General features: G+C 30.2%; 3 protein-coding genes across 4 annotated transcripts; 1 reads left to right on the top strand and 2 right to left on the bottom strand.

Annotated features, from left to right (window-relative positions):
• Nucleotides 1-814: 814 nt before the first annotated feature.
• On the bottom strand, nucleotides 815-4201 carry LOC124494713 (unc-112-related protein). Its single transcript, XM_075735735.1, is given in 6 exon segments — nucleotides 815-1068; nucleotides 1070-1240; nucleotides 1381-1527; nucleotides 1600-3119; nucleotides 3409-4025; nucleotides 4151-4201. Coding segments are annotated over 5 exon segments (2097 nt in total). The 5' UTR covers nucleotides 3548-4025; nucleotides 4151-4201; the 3' UTR covers nucleotides 815-948.
• Nucleotides 4202-4326: 125 nt separating this feature from the next.
• Syt14 (Synaptotagmin 14) lies at nucleotides 4327-8236 on the top strand. Of its 2 annotated transcripts, none has more exons than XM_075735733.1 (6): nucleotides 4327-4772; nucleotides 4865-5009; nucleotides 5087-6795; nucleotides 6859-6953; nucleotides 7017-7155; nucleotides 7219-8236. In XM_075735733.1, the coding sequence occupies exons 3-6, from the start codon at nucleotides 5157-5159 to the stop codon at nucleotides 7566-7568; spliced, it is 2223 nt and encodes a 740-aa protein (XP_075591848.1). In that variant the 5' UTR covers nucleotides 4327-4772; nucleotides 4865-5009; nucleotides 5087-5156; the 3' UTR covers nucleotides 7569-8236. The 2 variants fall into 2 exon arrangements, with proteins under 2 accessions (XP_075591848.1, XP_075591849.1); XM_075735734.1 differs by having other exon boundaries at nucleotides 4327-4796.
• Nucleotides 8237-8368: 132 nt separating this feature from the next.
• Nucleotides 8369-15703, bottom strand: LOC124499550 (uncharacterized). The gene is made up of 5 exons (XM_047063475.2): nucleotides 14539-15703; nucleotides 13784-13866; nucleotides 10790-13707; nucleotides 9859-10718; nucleotides 8369-9804 (listed from the first exon to the last, which is right to left on the bottom strand). The coding sequence occupies exons 1-5, from the start codon at nucleotides 14596-14598 to the stop codon at nucleotides 8743-8745; spliced, it is 4983 nt and encodes a 1660-aa protein (XP_046919431.2). The 5' UTR covers nucleotides 14599-15703; the 3' UTR covers nucleotides 8369-8742.
• Nucleotides 15704-15943: the final 240 nt, after the last annotated feature.

Here is a 15943-nt window from a genome sequence, read left to right as displayed (position 1 = left end):
AAACATAAAAAAAAATCGATTCTTATCAAGAACGAAATAATTATCTTAATAGAATGTGTGCTTGTTGAATATGATTATTATCAAGACATCATTGCTGTCGATTGATGCTGCCGCCAACAAGTTGATTTTTTTTTGTTTTGTTCTGAAATCAACCAAGGCCAAAATGATGCATCTCAGTGTGTGTGTGTGTGTGAGTGTGTGTATATCACATTCAAATTTCAAAATTACATTCATATACACAGTTAGAAACAATAGTCATTTAGCCAACTAACCATGTTTTTTTTTCGTAAATGATTATTACTCTGATGATCTTTTTTTTGTGTGTGTGTATATGATCACGATGATTGGCAAACAGTTGAATATATGATGATGGTATAGTTGTGGTGGCGTTGGCCAAGGCGTGTCACTATTTTTTTTTATTTTATTCGTTTGATTAACTATCAAACGACAAAATAAAAAAAAACCAGGCGTCACAGTCTGTTGTGTTGAATAAAAATAAAAATTCAACAGCATGCCGATGCGATGACTATATAGTAGCAGTTTTTTTTTTATTCACCTAAACCCAAATAAATTGTAGGCAAACCAAATGGAAAAAAAATTGAATGAATCATCCACCGTCATCATGATGATGATGATGATGATCTGATCAGATCACCCAATGCGCCCAAATAGAAAATTTGATGAATGAATTGAATGAATGAATATCCGCATTGGAAGAAGTCGAATGTATATTATTACAAAATGACATGCGCACATTCAATTACAATTTACAAAAAATGACACGCACTACCCCATCTAGTGTAATAAAATGAAGTTTTTTTTAAAATAATTTTTCATTTTAATAAAATTTAAATTAGTTTTTTTTTGTTTTGATTTTCCGTGTGATGATAGTGAGTTGGTGAGTTCTGTTCCACATTTTTTTTCAAAAATGATCCAAGAGTATTAAATTCAGATCCATCCACTTGTTAATTTAAAGAATAGATTTTCATTCAATGTTTGATTATGTTCTTTTGAACGCATCGATAAGAATATATAGCCGCCGATGAATTCATGTGGTACTTTACAATCAGGCACTAAGACATTCAAATTCCAACATTTCATCATCGAATTCAACACATAATTTTTTTATTTCCCAATTAACGTTCCATGATTTCATTCGTGCATAGGGCCATGTACGAATTGTATCACCAGTATGCATATCAATACGTACAAGACGATTGGGAGCAATGCCAAGAATTTCCTTGAATAATAATACAAAAATAGATGAATGAGAAAAAAAACGTTACTACTACTCATCATTCATGGTGTAATGTAGAATGAGATCTAAAAATAGATTTTTCATGCACAATAACAATAATAATAAATGTATGTATATAATACCTCTCTTTTAGTATTCAAAAAATGGACAACAAAAAATGAAAGTCCAAATTTTGGTAATGCTTGCCATGCACGAATATAATTCAATTTACATTGTAATGATGGCATTGATTTAAAATTTCCATGTGAATCATAGATTCTGTTTGTTACCTTTATCGAGAGAGTAAATGAAAATTTTGGTTAGAATTCAAAAAAAAAAATATTTTCATTTCTTTTGCTTACATGTTGATCACGTCGTCTTAAAAATCTTAAGGCTATATAATCATCGGGATTAATTGCAATTTTATTCGATTGTGTAGGCATCACTGGTGATCCGGAATATTGTTGTTTTTTCAGAAAATCTCTCGTTGTTTGTACTTCGGTACGATATGATGCATCAGCCATTGTCCGTCCTTTGGTTGCTAAACGACAAGCAGTTATCCATTCTGCATATTGTTTTTCCGATTCACATCGTAGCCAATATTCCGTTTGTCCATCATCATTATAATTATGTATTTTGAAACCATATTTATTCTGTGTAACATTCAGATCTGGTGTTATATCACAACCTTTTAGATTGATAATAAATGCTGGTGATCCTTGACGATCTTCAATACTTTTATATAATTTCAGATTCGTATCTTTCAATATGAAATAATAACGTTTAAAATTTTTCAATGTAAATAATTTATGTTTAGCAAAACGTAGATAACCGGACAGTTCGGGTATATCGGAATAGCCATAATTAATTGTTGATGTACCATTGGATTGTTGTTGATAATTATATTGAATTGCATTGGATCCTTCTAATGTTAATTGTAATTCATCCAACGCTGCATCAATATCATCATTGACTTCAATGTATTGATCATTTGGATCTGGATTCAATGCCAATATATTGATTTGTAATTGTAGGCCAGCAAATAGAAACATTTCTTCTTCAGTACAATCAACTTCTTCTGTGATCAATGACCATTTTGCTTGTTCATATAGTTGATTGATGCGTACGGCATCCAATTTTGGATTTAAATCATAGAAATTATAATATTTAAAACGCAATAATAGAAGGTCATATTCACGAACACCTTGTTCATAAATGGAAAGATTTGAATCTAACCAACCGGCATTAAGTCGTGCTTTTTCAATCAATGATTTTGGACGTAATAATGTTGCTTTTCCTTCAGCACTAGGTGTTACCGGGCTTGTCATCAATGTTGGTTTGACAGCTTCAACTGGATATAGAAAGCTTGGTTTTTCCACTGGTACATTACGAGCCGTGGCTATAATTGGACCACTATTATTTCCATTCATGGATGATGGTGCAAAATCGACAAATGGTTGTGCACTCATAGCACGGGTCAATGTGCTAACATTGGTCACCTGATTCAATGTACTTTCATTCTGTGTAATCGGTCCAATTTGATCAAATTGTCGTTGCAGTGGTGTAATATCAAGATTTGGATAATTTTGTTTCAAATGTGCCATTATTAATGGCCTAGAGAAAGATAATTCTTCTGCATGACGAATACCAAGATCATCACAAAGCTGTACAACGGCATTAAAAGTTGGTATGGAAAAATCCACTCTTGAATCAACATAACGAAGATCGGGTAATTGAACACGAAGATTTTTATGCATCGGTGTAAAATGCAACAACGTATCGGCCTGTATACCGGCCTGATCCAATGTTGTTCGTGTACGTTTTAGCCATTGATTTTTCATTGGCCACCATAATGCATGATCAGACCAATCGGCCGTTACATCTAATAGAAAGAAGAACAAAAAAAAGAATTGGTTTACAAAATTTCATCTTGTCTTTGAATATAATATAAAAAAACTAGCTTAGGCGCGCATTCACATCCATATATGGAATATTTGTCGATGGTGCAATTCAGCTGCCTACACACACACACATCAAGTTGATTTGATTAGCCACAATGAGAAAAAATTCAGGCCAATCACATACACAAAAACAAACAAATATTCATTTTGGATCAAATTACAAATAAAAAAAATAAAGAATTTTTTTAAGAAAACCAAAAAAAAACTTACCAAGCTCTTCAACAAGTTTCAATATCAATCCACCAATATGCATATCACCTTTAGCACGTAATCTTTTTTCAATTTTCAAATCGGTAACAACAATTCGTAGCTCCCAAGAGCCATCATTGATTAGACCATGTGTTAACATTGTTATTGTTCCACAATAATGATGTTGAATTCAAAGGTCACAACAACCAAAATAAAAAAAAACAAAATGAAGAATAATCGAAATGAAACACAGAATAACAACCGACGCTTATGATGATGATGATTGTTGCCGCGCGCGATTGATGTTGACTGAATGATTTCAACTTTCGATATGTGCATATATGATGATGCTAGGCTTCGGTTTATTTTTTTTCCCAATTCAAACAATTTTCGGCAAAAAAAAAAAGATGTGTAGGCGTTCTACTCTCTTTCTCGAAGAAGAAGAAGAAAACTTGTGAGAGGAGAGAGAAGAAAAAGATGTTGAATTGTAATGTGTGTTTGCTTTAAATGGAAAGCTGCTGCTGCTGCTTCTGTTAAATATATGAAGAACTGGATGTTGAACAATTCATTTTGATAGTGTTGTTGATGTTTGGATGTTGAAGACTTTTTTTTTCGTGTTTGCATTGCAATTTGGTAAACTATATGAACAACAGAAAAAATGAAAGAAAAAACATTTATGATTATTTGAATGAATAAACAAAATGAACAAATTTGTTACGAATTATTTTATTCATGGCCTTCGACCTGTTGTTGTTTTTGTTGCTGTTGTTGTTGTTGAACGATTCCACGATTTTCCAAATATAAAAAATATTCGAATCTGTCTAATTTAATCCAAATGATGATGATGATGAATAAAACCGATGTTCAAAGATGGCGCCATTTTTTGTGATAAAAAAAATTCGAAAATTGAGAACATTTCGTAATATGAAAAACGCACGCACACACACACACAAAGAATGACCCTGAAACTGAATATGTTGTGTAAATACCTGGTTTTGTTTTTTCTGTTTTTGTTGTTGTTGTTTTCATTCATCCATAGTGCGATATGGGGAGCTGAACAGGGGTACGAAATATTCTGGAACATCATCTGGCAGTTTGGTTTCACTCATGCTGTATAGCACCGAAAAAAAAATTGGTGTCGCTTGTAAAATGTTCATGATCATGTTGTTGTAACATTTTTTCTTTTATTCATTCTTTCATTGAAATTGGAGAATATTCTTGATATAGCAAATGTATAAGTCAACAACAACGACAGCAGCAGTATAGAAAAAAAAATGAGAGCAAAAATGATCGACCACAACAGAACCACATTCGATGGAATCGTGTGAGCATAATCAGAAAAAAAACAACAAACGTCAAAAGAAACAGCATCAGCAGCAGCAGCAGCAGTTTGTTCCAATTTTTCTATTGTATATGAAAAAAAATATTCCATTGGATTAAATTCTCTCTTTTTCTCTCTTTCACAACAATTTTTTAGGTGCTCAATATATTCGCAGAATATTGTTTCAAACAAACAAAGAGAATGAAAAATATGAAATAGGTGCAATTGTAGTCAACCTGGTGTTGTGTGTGTGGAAAAATGGAAAAGAATTTTTTTTTCCATATTGAATCTACCATATTGTGTAAGTGGAAATGATTTTTTTGTTCGGTTTTTTTTTAAATTTTTTTTTCTCTCTCTCTTCTCTTCTGGAACAATTAGATGTCAAAAAATGAATAAATTGTGATTCGATCGATTGGTGTGATGAATATTCTCATCAACAACATCAAATATGACGACGATAACAAACATTTTACACAATCATCATTTATCGATCATGATTTTTTCGTTAATCATCGTTATCATTTTGTTAATTTTATTAATATTTATAACAAAAACAAGAAAACTCAATTATCAAAGTATATTACGTTATTTTCAAACAAAAACATTATCATCATCATGTTGGTGTTGTCATTCGAAACAAAAACACAATAATGGTATCGCCATCACATCGAATAAAGAACGAATATCAAAAGAATTGATAAAATCATTTTCATCATCATTGGAACAGAATAATAATGCCGATGATGATGATGATGATGATGATGATGGTGATGGTGATGTCAATGTTGATGATAATAATCGCCATCATATGATGATGATGATGGCAACAGCAGCAGCTAATAATCCAAATGATGATACATCTGATTATTATTGTGATGAAGACGAAGATTTAATGAGACAATTACAGCAGCCAATTGATAAAGTTTCAAATAATAATAATAATAATGATTATTATATTGCAAAATTGAATGAATGCCTTAATGAAACGAATGAATGGTATCGAACACATCAACAACTACAGCAGCCAATAATACAAAGATCGAATATCGAACATCAACATCATCATCATCATGAATATGTATCATCACCTGAAAATGAACGATTAATTCCAATCAGATCCATGACCAATGGTGTGGCAAAAATTCAACGACAACATAGTATATGTCTTAATGATAATGAAATTGTTCCAAATTTTTATTCATCAGATAATAAAAATCATCATCATCGTTCACGTAATATATTGAAACAACAAGCTATTTATGCATCGATTGCATTGAAAAATAATGCCAAAACATTTGAAATGTTTTTATCTGATGATTGGCAAAATAATCCAAATAAGAATCGAAAGAAAATGACGACGACGACGACGAATGATTTAATATCATTAGCTGAAAAAGGTCGTATTGGTAAACAAATATCAACCGATGGTTCAGTATCAAGTGAAACTGGTAGTACTGAAGATGCAATTATTTTGGCTACAACAACAACAACAACAACAGCAGCAGCAGCAGCAGCAGCAACTAATAATAATAAACGTAGTTTATTATTATTAAAACGTATGAAAACAAATGAATCAAGTGAAACTAATGATTCGAATAACAATGAAAATAAATATCAAACATTGAATAATTATGATCCAAATAATTATGATGAATCGGATACACAATCATCAAATTTACAAGATTTTTCACCAAATACAACATTATCTGAAAGAAATTTAACCACAACATTATCATCATCATCACCGCAACAACAAATAATGATGATTAAAAGCGGTCGATTAGAGATAAGTTTTGCATATGATGCACCAAGCAAAAAACTTTATGTCATTGTCATTCAAGGTGATGAAATAGCATATAAAGACCAACAACAACAACAACAACACAGTAATGTTTGTCAGATTTATGTGAAAATCATACTGTTACCGCATAAAAAGCAAAAATTTCGTACAAAATCCAAGCCAATATTTTGTCCAGTATTCGATGAAACATTTACATTTAATCGAATCAATCCGGATGAGATTTCAAATTTAGGTTTACGTTTTCGGGTGTTTAGTGTTGGTTTCACTAGGAAAACCTATTTGATTGGTATGTAAATTACCTGATAATAAATGTAATTAATGATTTGATTAACCACCGCCATTGCCACAGGTGAAAGCCGTATATCATTTGCATGTATAAAACCACAACAACAAGAGACAAAATTATGGTTTACATTGGAGCTTCCTGCAACGAAAAGAAATCGGGTAATTTGATTCCAATTTGAATGTTCGTAATTGAATTCACTTTTTTTTCTCGCACAAATACAGTTATTAGATTTGGAATCATCAAGTCTTGCACGTACAGATAGTACATCATCACAATCATTGCAGAATAGTTCGCCAGAACTTTTATTAAGTCTCGCTTATAATGGTACAACCGGTAGATTAAGTGTGACAATGATCAAAGGTGTGAAAAAAAAAACAAAACTTGTTGATTATTAAAATAACTTTTTTACCAATCTATTTGCAGGAAGTCAATTTCGTAGCCTATCGACACGTACACCGGATACATATATAAAATTATTACTTGTATCACAAAATGGTAATGAAATGGCACGTGGTAAAACACGTGTATGCCGCGGGCAACCAAATCCATTGTTTCGGGAAACATTTGTTTTTCAAGTGGCATTATTTCAATTACCAGATGTAACATTGATGATTTTCGTCTATAATAAACGTAGCATAAAACGTAAAGAAATGATTGGTTGGATATCATTGGGCTATAATAGTAGCGGTGATGAAGAATTATCACATTGGAATGATATGCGTGATAATAAAGGTGAACAAGTTTCTAGATGGCATGTACTTCATGAACCTTGAAACATCATCAAGTTACAGACGAATAATCGATTGGAAAAAATTGGAAAAAAATCATATCCGAAAACACGTGCGTGGAGAAAAAAAAATTTGATGTTTTCCAGAATTTATTGATCATATTTTTGTTGTTGTTGCTGCTCTTGTTTTCTTTTTTTTTCTCTGGTGTGTATGTGTGTGTTTGTTTTTTTTCCTTTATCATCATCGACCAATTAATCATCAAATTTCATTCATTCATTCATCTGTATACCCACCCAATCAATACCCAATACCCAAAAAACAAAAATACTACAGTCTTACAGTGCAGTATTTAATCGATTTTTTTTTCGTCTCTACATTTATAAAAAAAAGTGTGATGAAATCTACAAAAAAATTTATTATTCCACCAATATATATGCTATATATTTATTTAGAGTAGTAGTCTCCACAGTAGACAGAATTTCAACCAAAAAAAAAATCAGAATTTAACAATTCAAAAAAGTGAGATTTAGTTACGGAACCAAAAAAAAAAAACACAAAAACAACAACAAAAAATGACGATCCAGAGTAATATGAATGATACAAACACATACAAAATGGAAAAGGTGGAATTTTTTTTTTTTTAATGAAAATGTCATGTGATTTGAAAAATTTTTATTCAATTTGATTCAGAGAGACAGGGAAAGAAATTTTATTGAAATGTTTATCTTATCTCTTTTTTTGTTGACGACGATTATTATTATTATTATGAAGAAATTTTTATCAATCACTTTATCTTCTCTATTTTTTTTTGTCTGGTTTTCTTTTCTCACCCAATTTATTCAATGTTTACAAATATATAATAATTTTATTTTACTGTTTTGACAACAAAAAAAAAAAAAAAAAACACCACAATAACAACAAAATACTTGGATGTTATTGATTGTTATATTATAAATTATTTATATAAATTTATCATCTGTTTTTTTTTTCGTTGAAAAGTATGATTTGTATATGGATGTTGTTGTTGGCGTATGGTTGGGTGTGTATGGAAATTATTTAAATAAACAATGAAAAAAAAATTCCATGTTCAATTGTTTCGTCGAGTTGAATATCAAAAAAAAAAATTAATTAATTTGCACTAAAGTAATCTATATATATGTGGATGGTCAATAAAATTACATTTGATTTTCATAAAATACAAACAGACAGTAATGAAAAATCATACACAACCATATTCATACCAAATTGAATTTGAACCATTATTATTGTTGTTGTTGTTTGTATTGGAAATATTTTCTTGATTATTTGAAATTCCATTCATCATATTCGATGATGATGGATCCAATGGTGGTGGTGGTGGTGGTGGTGGTAATGATGATGATGATGATGTAATCACAGTTTCCGTTGTAGTAGTAGTTATCGTATTATTATTTTGATTATTATTATTCATTGCATTATTATGAATCTGAATACTTATATTATTATTATCATTATTATTCAGGTTATTGTTACTGAAACCATTTGATATTGTCTGAATACTATCACTTGTAATTGTTATTCTTGAACGTGTCGATACATTATTATCGTGATGATCTTTTTCTATTATTACATCATGATTATGATTCTGATGATGATTTGATGATGTCGATGTTGTTGACGATGATGATGATGATTTATCTGAATGAAATGATAATGGTGACAATGGATTAAAATTTCTTTGTATTTGATGATTATGTTGTTGTTGTTGTTGATTATTATTGTTGACACGAACACGATTCGATGATAAACATACAATTTGTTGCTGCTGCTGTTGTGCAGAATGTTTATTATTATTCGACGATTGTAACATTTTCATATTCAATGGATATGGTGATTCAGATTTTCGCATCAAATTTCCATAATTGACACTATTACTTTTGAATGAACCTCTCATGAAATTATTATTCATTGTTGTCGCTGATGATGATACTGGTGAACTGATTGTCGATATTGATTTTGCCACCGTAAATGGTGATGTTGATGTTATCTGTAATTTAGAAAATGTGCCATCCATTATGGAATGATGATTATCCAATAATGATGAATTATTGCCTTGTTGTTGATTGCTACAATTATTTCTACTTGATATATTGATTGACATTTTATTTTCATTAGGCATAAATTCTATACTACTGGTCGTTGTGGTCATTGTTGTTTCTTTTGCATTGATTGTTGGATATCTTTGTAATGTATGAGAATTTCTGGGCGGAATACGTGGTGATGATATGATGATCTTCTGGTCCTGAAAAAGAGAAAATAAATTTCAATGAATAAAATTAAATGTGCAATTGCAAACCTTTTCATTATTATTATTAATTGAATATTGTCGTAATAATGCTGAAGAATTGAAAAATTTTCCATCCAAATGACATGATGATGACGATGATGATGATTGAATGGATGGTGTTTCAGCTTCCCATAATAGACCATAAATTGTATCATCAATTCGACTGGATGACGATTGTTGTAAATCAGAGGCGGTCATTGAAGATTTATTATTCGATACACGTGACATATTCTTTTCGAATGATATATCATAATCTTTGAACATTTTTTCCAATCGTTCTTTTTTCATAATCAATTCATGTAATTTATCTTTGATCGTACGTTCACAGCCACAACTTAATTCCATCAATAGATCATTATATTGTGCCAACAGGCTAGCTGATTGTGTGGCCAATTTTTTCCGTTGCTGTTCTAGTGTCGTATTTGTCATGGCAACCATTTCACAATAATTTGATAATTTCGATACCTCAACATTCAATGCATTCATACGATCTTTGCATTCAGCTGTTTCACCTTGTAATTCGGTATGTTTCAATTTTAGATCATTATTATCTGAACGTAATTTCTTATAAATATTCTGCAACATTTTATGTTCAGTTTGTAATCTTTTATGTTCTTCATTCAATGTTTTATATTCATTGTTCAACGATAATAATTTCTCTTCATGATCAACATGTTCTTTTGTTGGTGTGGAATTTTTATCAATTTCCGTACGTAATGTTTCCAATTCTTTTTCTGTATCTTTGACCAATTCATCGTATTTCGTTACTTGCGCATTAAACGCTTCTTCCAATGTTTTATATTCAACTTTTAATTTTTTATATGATTGTTTTAATGTACCATGAATTTTCGTTAAATTTTCATAATCAACTAGCGAGGAAAAAAAAGGGAATTAGTTTTCAATTTCAAAAAAAAAAAATTAATGAAGGAATGAAAAATACCTGTCAATTGTTGATGAATCTCTTGCAATGATTCATTATCATTGATCAATAATCGATGTGCTGTTTCATATTCTTCACATTTAATCCTAAGTTTTTCAATTGAATCCTGAATGGCCACCATTTGTTCTTGTAATTCAATTGTTTGACTTTCAAGTGAACTATTTTGTGATTTCAACAGGCTATTCTCTACTTCTAATGTTGCATTTTTATTTTTCAATTCACCGTTCGATTCATTGACTGTGTTCAATTTGGATTCAATCACATCATTACGGCAAACCATTTCCAATTGATGATCTTTTTGTGTCGTTAATTCCGATTTCAGTTGATGATTTTCATCTTCCAATGCAAATATTCTTCGCTGCAATTCATTCAATGAATCTAATGATGATTTTATATCGGATTTTTCATCAATATTCAATTGTCTTTTAAGTGAATTGATTAAATTTTGCATCTCCTGATTACTATCTTTGAGATCCGATAAACGTGCTTGTAGCTCTTGAATATGAGAATCTTTTTCGGTAGAATATTTTTCAATCAATGATTGTAATGTATCATTGATCACGGTCGATACCTGGCCATGTAATAGTGAATCAATATCTTTTGTATTTATACGCGGTTCATTATCATCGCAATTTTCTTCATACAATCGATTCAATGTTTCGACAATTTTACCGAATTCTTCGGAAAATTTTTCAGTTTTCAATTTCTCTTCAACCAATTCATATTGTAATGTGGTCAATGTTTTCCGCTGGACAGCCGATACATTAGCTAAATCTTTATTTTCTTTTTCAGCTTCTTTTAAACGTTGCACCAATTGACCATTCATTTCCATTTCTTTTTTCAATCGTTTATTTTCCAATTCATAAGTGGATAGCTGTCCAGAATTGTCATCAATAATTTTATCTTTAAAATCAATCGATGTTTTTAGTCTATTAATTTCTTTTTCCAGCGATTTATTCTCCTGTTCAAAACGTTGTTTTTCCGTTTCCAAATTGGTCATTTCAATTTCTAGATCGTTCAATTTTTTCAACGACAATCGCAATGAATCAGCATTGGCCATTAATTTTTGATTTTCATTCTCTATCGATTCCAATTCTGAACGATATTCTTCCAATTTTTTCGTTTTCTGTTCAATAACACGTTGATTTTTCTGATTTTCAGCACTTGTCTGCGTGTAATTCTTTTCCATTGTATCATATTTGGCACTTAGATCACGTAATTTCATCTTCATTTCATCATTATCTTTCTCGAGGACCGTTTTTTCCATTTCCACCGTTTTCAATTGAACACAATTTAGATTGATTCTGCCAATCCATTCTTTGATTTGACTTAATTTTTCAATTTTACTTTTTACATTAGAATCATATCCACTTTCGGTATTGTTGTCGGTTTCAGATGATGACACATTAGTATTCATGGCAATGGCATCGATATTTTTAAACAATGATAATACTGAATCAACATCGATATAATTGTTTTGATAGTCTTCGACCATTGTTTGCAGTTTTTTATTTTCATGTTCCAATTTCAACAATCTTTTCGATGCATCTTGATTGATTTGATCATACAGATTTCCTTCTTCATTTTTCATCATTGTTTCATGATTCAAACGCATCTGTGTACGTAAATCGGTCAATTCTTGTTGTACACGATTCAGTTCTTCATTTGTGAATTTTTTCTCCAATCTTAAATGTGAAATTTCTTCAATCAATCGTTCGATTTGATTTTTATCTAATTCTCGTTGTAAATTTAGTTCATTACTATGGGTTGTTAATTTAAGTATTTTCTCCTCTAATTCAGGTATTTTTTCCGCACGTTTACGACTTGCTTCTAGCTGATCTTCGAGCATTGTTTTCGTTTCACCAAGTATTCGATTATCTTCACGTAGTTCTTCTACACGTGTTTTACAATAATCAAGTTCATTCATTTTATCACGATAACGTTGAACTTCAGCTTCAAGCCGATCGATTTTTCGACAACGTTCATTAAGTACATCAATTTCATCACGATATGCTTTCGCGGTTCTTGCTTCCTGTGTTAATTCCAGGTTATCATGTCTTAATTTATTATAAAATTCTTTATTCTGTTCAATCACTTCTTTTAATTCGGTTATGATTTCATTTTTTTCTTCCAATTCCTGTTGTAATCGCCGTAGCTTGGATTTACAATCGGCCAATTCAACTAGGTAATGAGATTTTTGATCACAATGATTCACAGAAGTATTTTGTAATTGTAGTAGACTAGAATTTGATGAAGATTGATCGGTATTTGCTTGTATTGATAAACTAAGCATTTCACAGGATAGATCGACAACACGTTGATATAATTGATCACGTTCATTGGTTAGCCTATTTATAAGGCCAACCATTATCATATAAAGACGTTCTTTTTCATTTTCATCATCAGGTGGTATATTCCATTCTGACAATAAAAATACCGATTCTGGATTATCCGTTATCTGTTGTATACATTCCACTATTGAATGCTGTGCCGAGATGTCTAATTGTTTAATTTTTTCAATAAATATTTCTTTATGTTCACATTGTACAGCACAACCAAGTATGAGTAACAATAATGTTTGTAAATCATCATAATTACTATATGATGTTGATGTAGATGTCGATGATGATGATGATGATAATTGATAATAATGATTCATAAGATTATATAATGGATTATTCTGCGGTATCGATAACCATAATTCATCATTACATTGGAAGGCAATTTTTGTTACATCAGGCAAACGAAGTACCAATAATTGATCAAGAACATTTTGATAGAAATTTTTTATATTCTGCAATAGAATATTTAAATTTTTTATCCTTATAGATGAATTGGCAATTTCGGTATTTGTTGCCGATGTTGTTGTCGTTGTCGATGATATTGAATCGGTTATAATGTGTAATGGATTTGCATCGCTATTATAATACGAATAACAGATCAGATTAAATTATGAAATTCAAATTGTTGTAAACAAAAAAAAAAAATACTCACATTTGAAGCCATGCTTTATTCAGATAAATACCATGACATAGATCATTATAATCATTGCAATTTTCTTCCAATAATGTTTTGAGCTATAGCAAAAACCAAAAAAAAACAAAATTTATTGAATTTCTATCATTTGCTCTGTGTGTTTTTTGATGAGTCAAAATACAACTTTTTCAAACAAAACTGACTAATAATTTCAAGGAAAAATAAAAATAAAAATAAAATGTCATGACATGAATGATAATGAATGGGTCATGGGTTTTTTTCCATTCATTGAATTCAGAAAAAAACAAACAAAAAAAATTTCAGCCTAATCATGGTGATGACTTTGAAATCGACCTAAATTGTGATAAAACGAATGATGAATTTTATCCATGTCTATATTTATCTGAACATTTATATATATTGATGATTAATTAATTAAATACATCTAATCGTCTTGTTTTTTTTTATATATTTTATTTATTGACTTGTCATCATCATCAACAATGGCATAGAATTTTTTTTTCTTTTCGCAGGTTCTTTTTGTTTTTTTAATCATCTCATAGAGAGAGAGACAACGAAATAGAAAACTGGCCATTGTTTGTTTGTTTGGTTTTTCAATGGTCAAAATAAAACAAAAGAACAAAAAAAAATTGAAATAAAATAAATGATGATGACCAGATAGGTAAACATAGTGAACAGGATATATTATATCAACACAAATGGGGCAATTCCTATTCTCTCTCTCTCCATTTCTCTTTTTTATTTTCACTTACCCAAGTTACAAGTGGACTTTGCATAAAACTTGTTCGTGATTGTTGTTGTATACTCATCATTTTTTTTTCTGATTTAACGTTGCTGCTTCTGTTGTTGTTTTGTTGAACACATAAAAAAAAAATTTGATGTGGAAGAAATGGAAAATTTTTCTCTTTTGTTTTGTTTTGTTTTGTTTGATCAAAAAAAAAAAACCAAACAAATTTAGATTCAGATTATAAGACGATTATTAATGAATGATGATGATGATTGTTTGTATTTAGAGCATCACTTTCAACAAGTGCTCGTGTTCGATGATGATGGTGATCATTCATTCATTCATTCGTACAAACAACAGAAACAACAAATTATCATTATCCAATTGAAATTGATTTTATTTGATCAATCGATTGACTGATTGATTGATTGATTGACAAATCGGAAAAAAAAGTTGAATAAAAAAGGCTTTCTATTTTCAATTTATAGATGAAAAATATAAATAACTTTTTTGTTGTACTAAAAACATTCATTCATTCATTTAAATACACACACACACACAAATGACAAAATAGAATAATCACAAGCAAAAAAAAATGGGCATCATTTGAACCAACAACAAACAAACAAACAAACAAACAGAAAAAAACAGCAACAACAACAACAAACAATGAAAACAAAGAAGGAAATATTCAAGTTTTTTTTTGATGTCAAAGAATTTTTTTCATCCGATTGATTAATTGATTGATTGATTGATGAAAAAATTCTATTATCTTCTTCACAAGGCAATAATAATCGAATTCGGTTTGTTTGGAATTTTAAAAATATTTTAAAACAAAACAAAACAAAAAAAAAGATTCGAAATCTATTTACACACAAACAGACTATGGGTGGATGAATGAATCGATCGAATTTGAATCAATTTTTGTTTTATTTTCTTCATAATAATGCGAAAATAAAAAAAAATCGGATCATTCAACGATCATCGGTTGTTGTTGTTGTATATCGTCATCTCATTTCACATTTCATTTTATTCGTTGTTGTTGTTGTTTTTTTTATTCTATCGAATCAAACAAAATGTTCAAGTCACACGCACACACACACACACATACGAACACACGAACACGAAGAAGAAAAACATGAAAATGAATGAGAGACCCGAATTATTTTACCATGGTTTCATTTTGAAAAAGAGACAGATAGAGAGAACCATTCAGCCATACGAAAATACGAAAAAAAAAACATAAAACAGACAAACAAACAACAACAACAACAATAACGAAAAAGAAGACGACGACGACCGATCAAATTGACAATACGCATGCGTTACGATAATTCATTGAAGAAACAAAAAAAAAATGAAAAATGAAAAATTACAGAAATCCCAAATGTGGCTTTTTATGTTGTATGGTATACTGGTTGATTGGTTTG

The sequence above is a fragment of the Dermatophagoides farinae genome, chromosome 2 (assembly GCF_024713945.1).
Source record: "Dermatophagoides farinae isolate YC_2012a chromosome 2, ASM2471394v1, whole genome shotgun sequence".
Lineage (NCBI taxonomy): Eukaryota > Metazoa > Arthropoda > Arachnida > Sarcoptiformes > Pyroglyphidae > Dermatophagoides > Dermatophagoides farinae.
This window is presented reverse-complemented; position numbering and strand designations above follow the sequence as displayed.

Coding starts and splice junctions, on each gene's coding strand:
- Syt14 (XM_075735733.1), top strand. CDS start 5,157: ATGACGACGATAACAAACATTTTACACAATCATCATTTATCGATCATG. Junction 6,796..6,858: donor TAGGAAAACCTATTTGATTG/GTATGTAAATTA, acceptor CCATTGCCACAG/GTGAAAGCCGTATATCATTT. Junction 7,156..7,218: donor AAGTGTGACAATGATCAAAG/GTGTGAAAAAAA, acceptor ATCTATTTGCAG/GAAGTCAATTTCGTAGCCTA.
- LOC124499550 (XM_047063475.2), bottom strand. CDS start 14,598: ATGATGAGTATACAACAACAATCACGAACAAGTTTTATGCAAAGTCCA. Junction 13,867..14,538: donor AAAGTCCACTTGTAACTTGG/GTAAGTGAAAAT, acceptor TTTTTGCTATAG/CTCAAAACATTATTGGAAGA. Junction 9,805..9,858: donor TTAATAATAATAATGAAAAG/GTTTGCAATTGC, acceptor TCTCTTTTTCAG/GACCAGAAGATCATCATATC.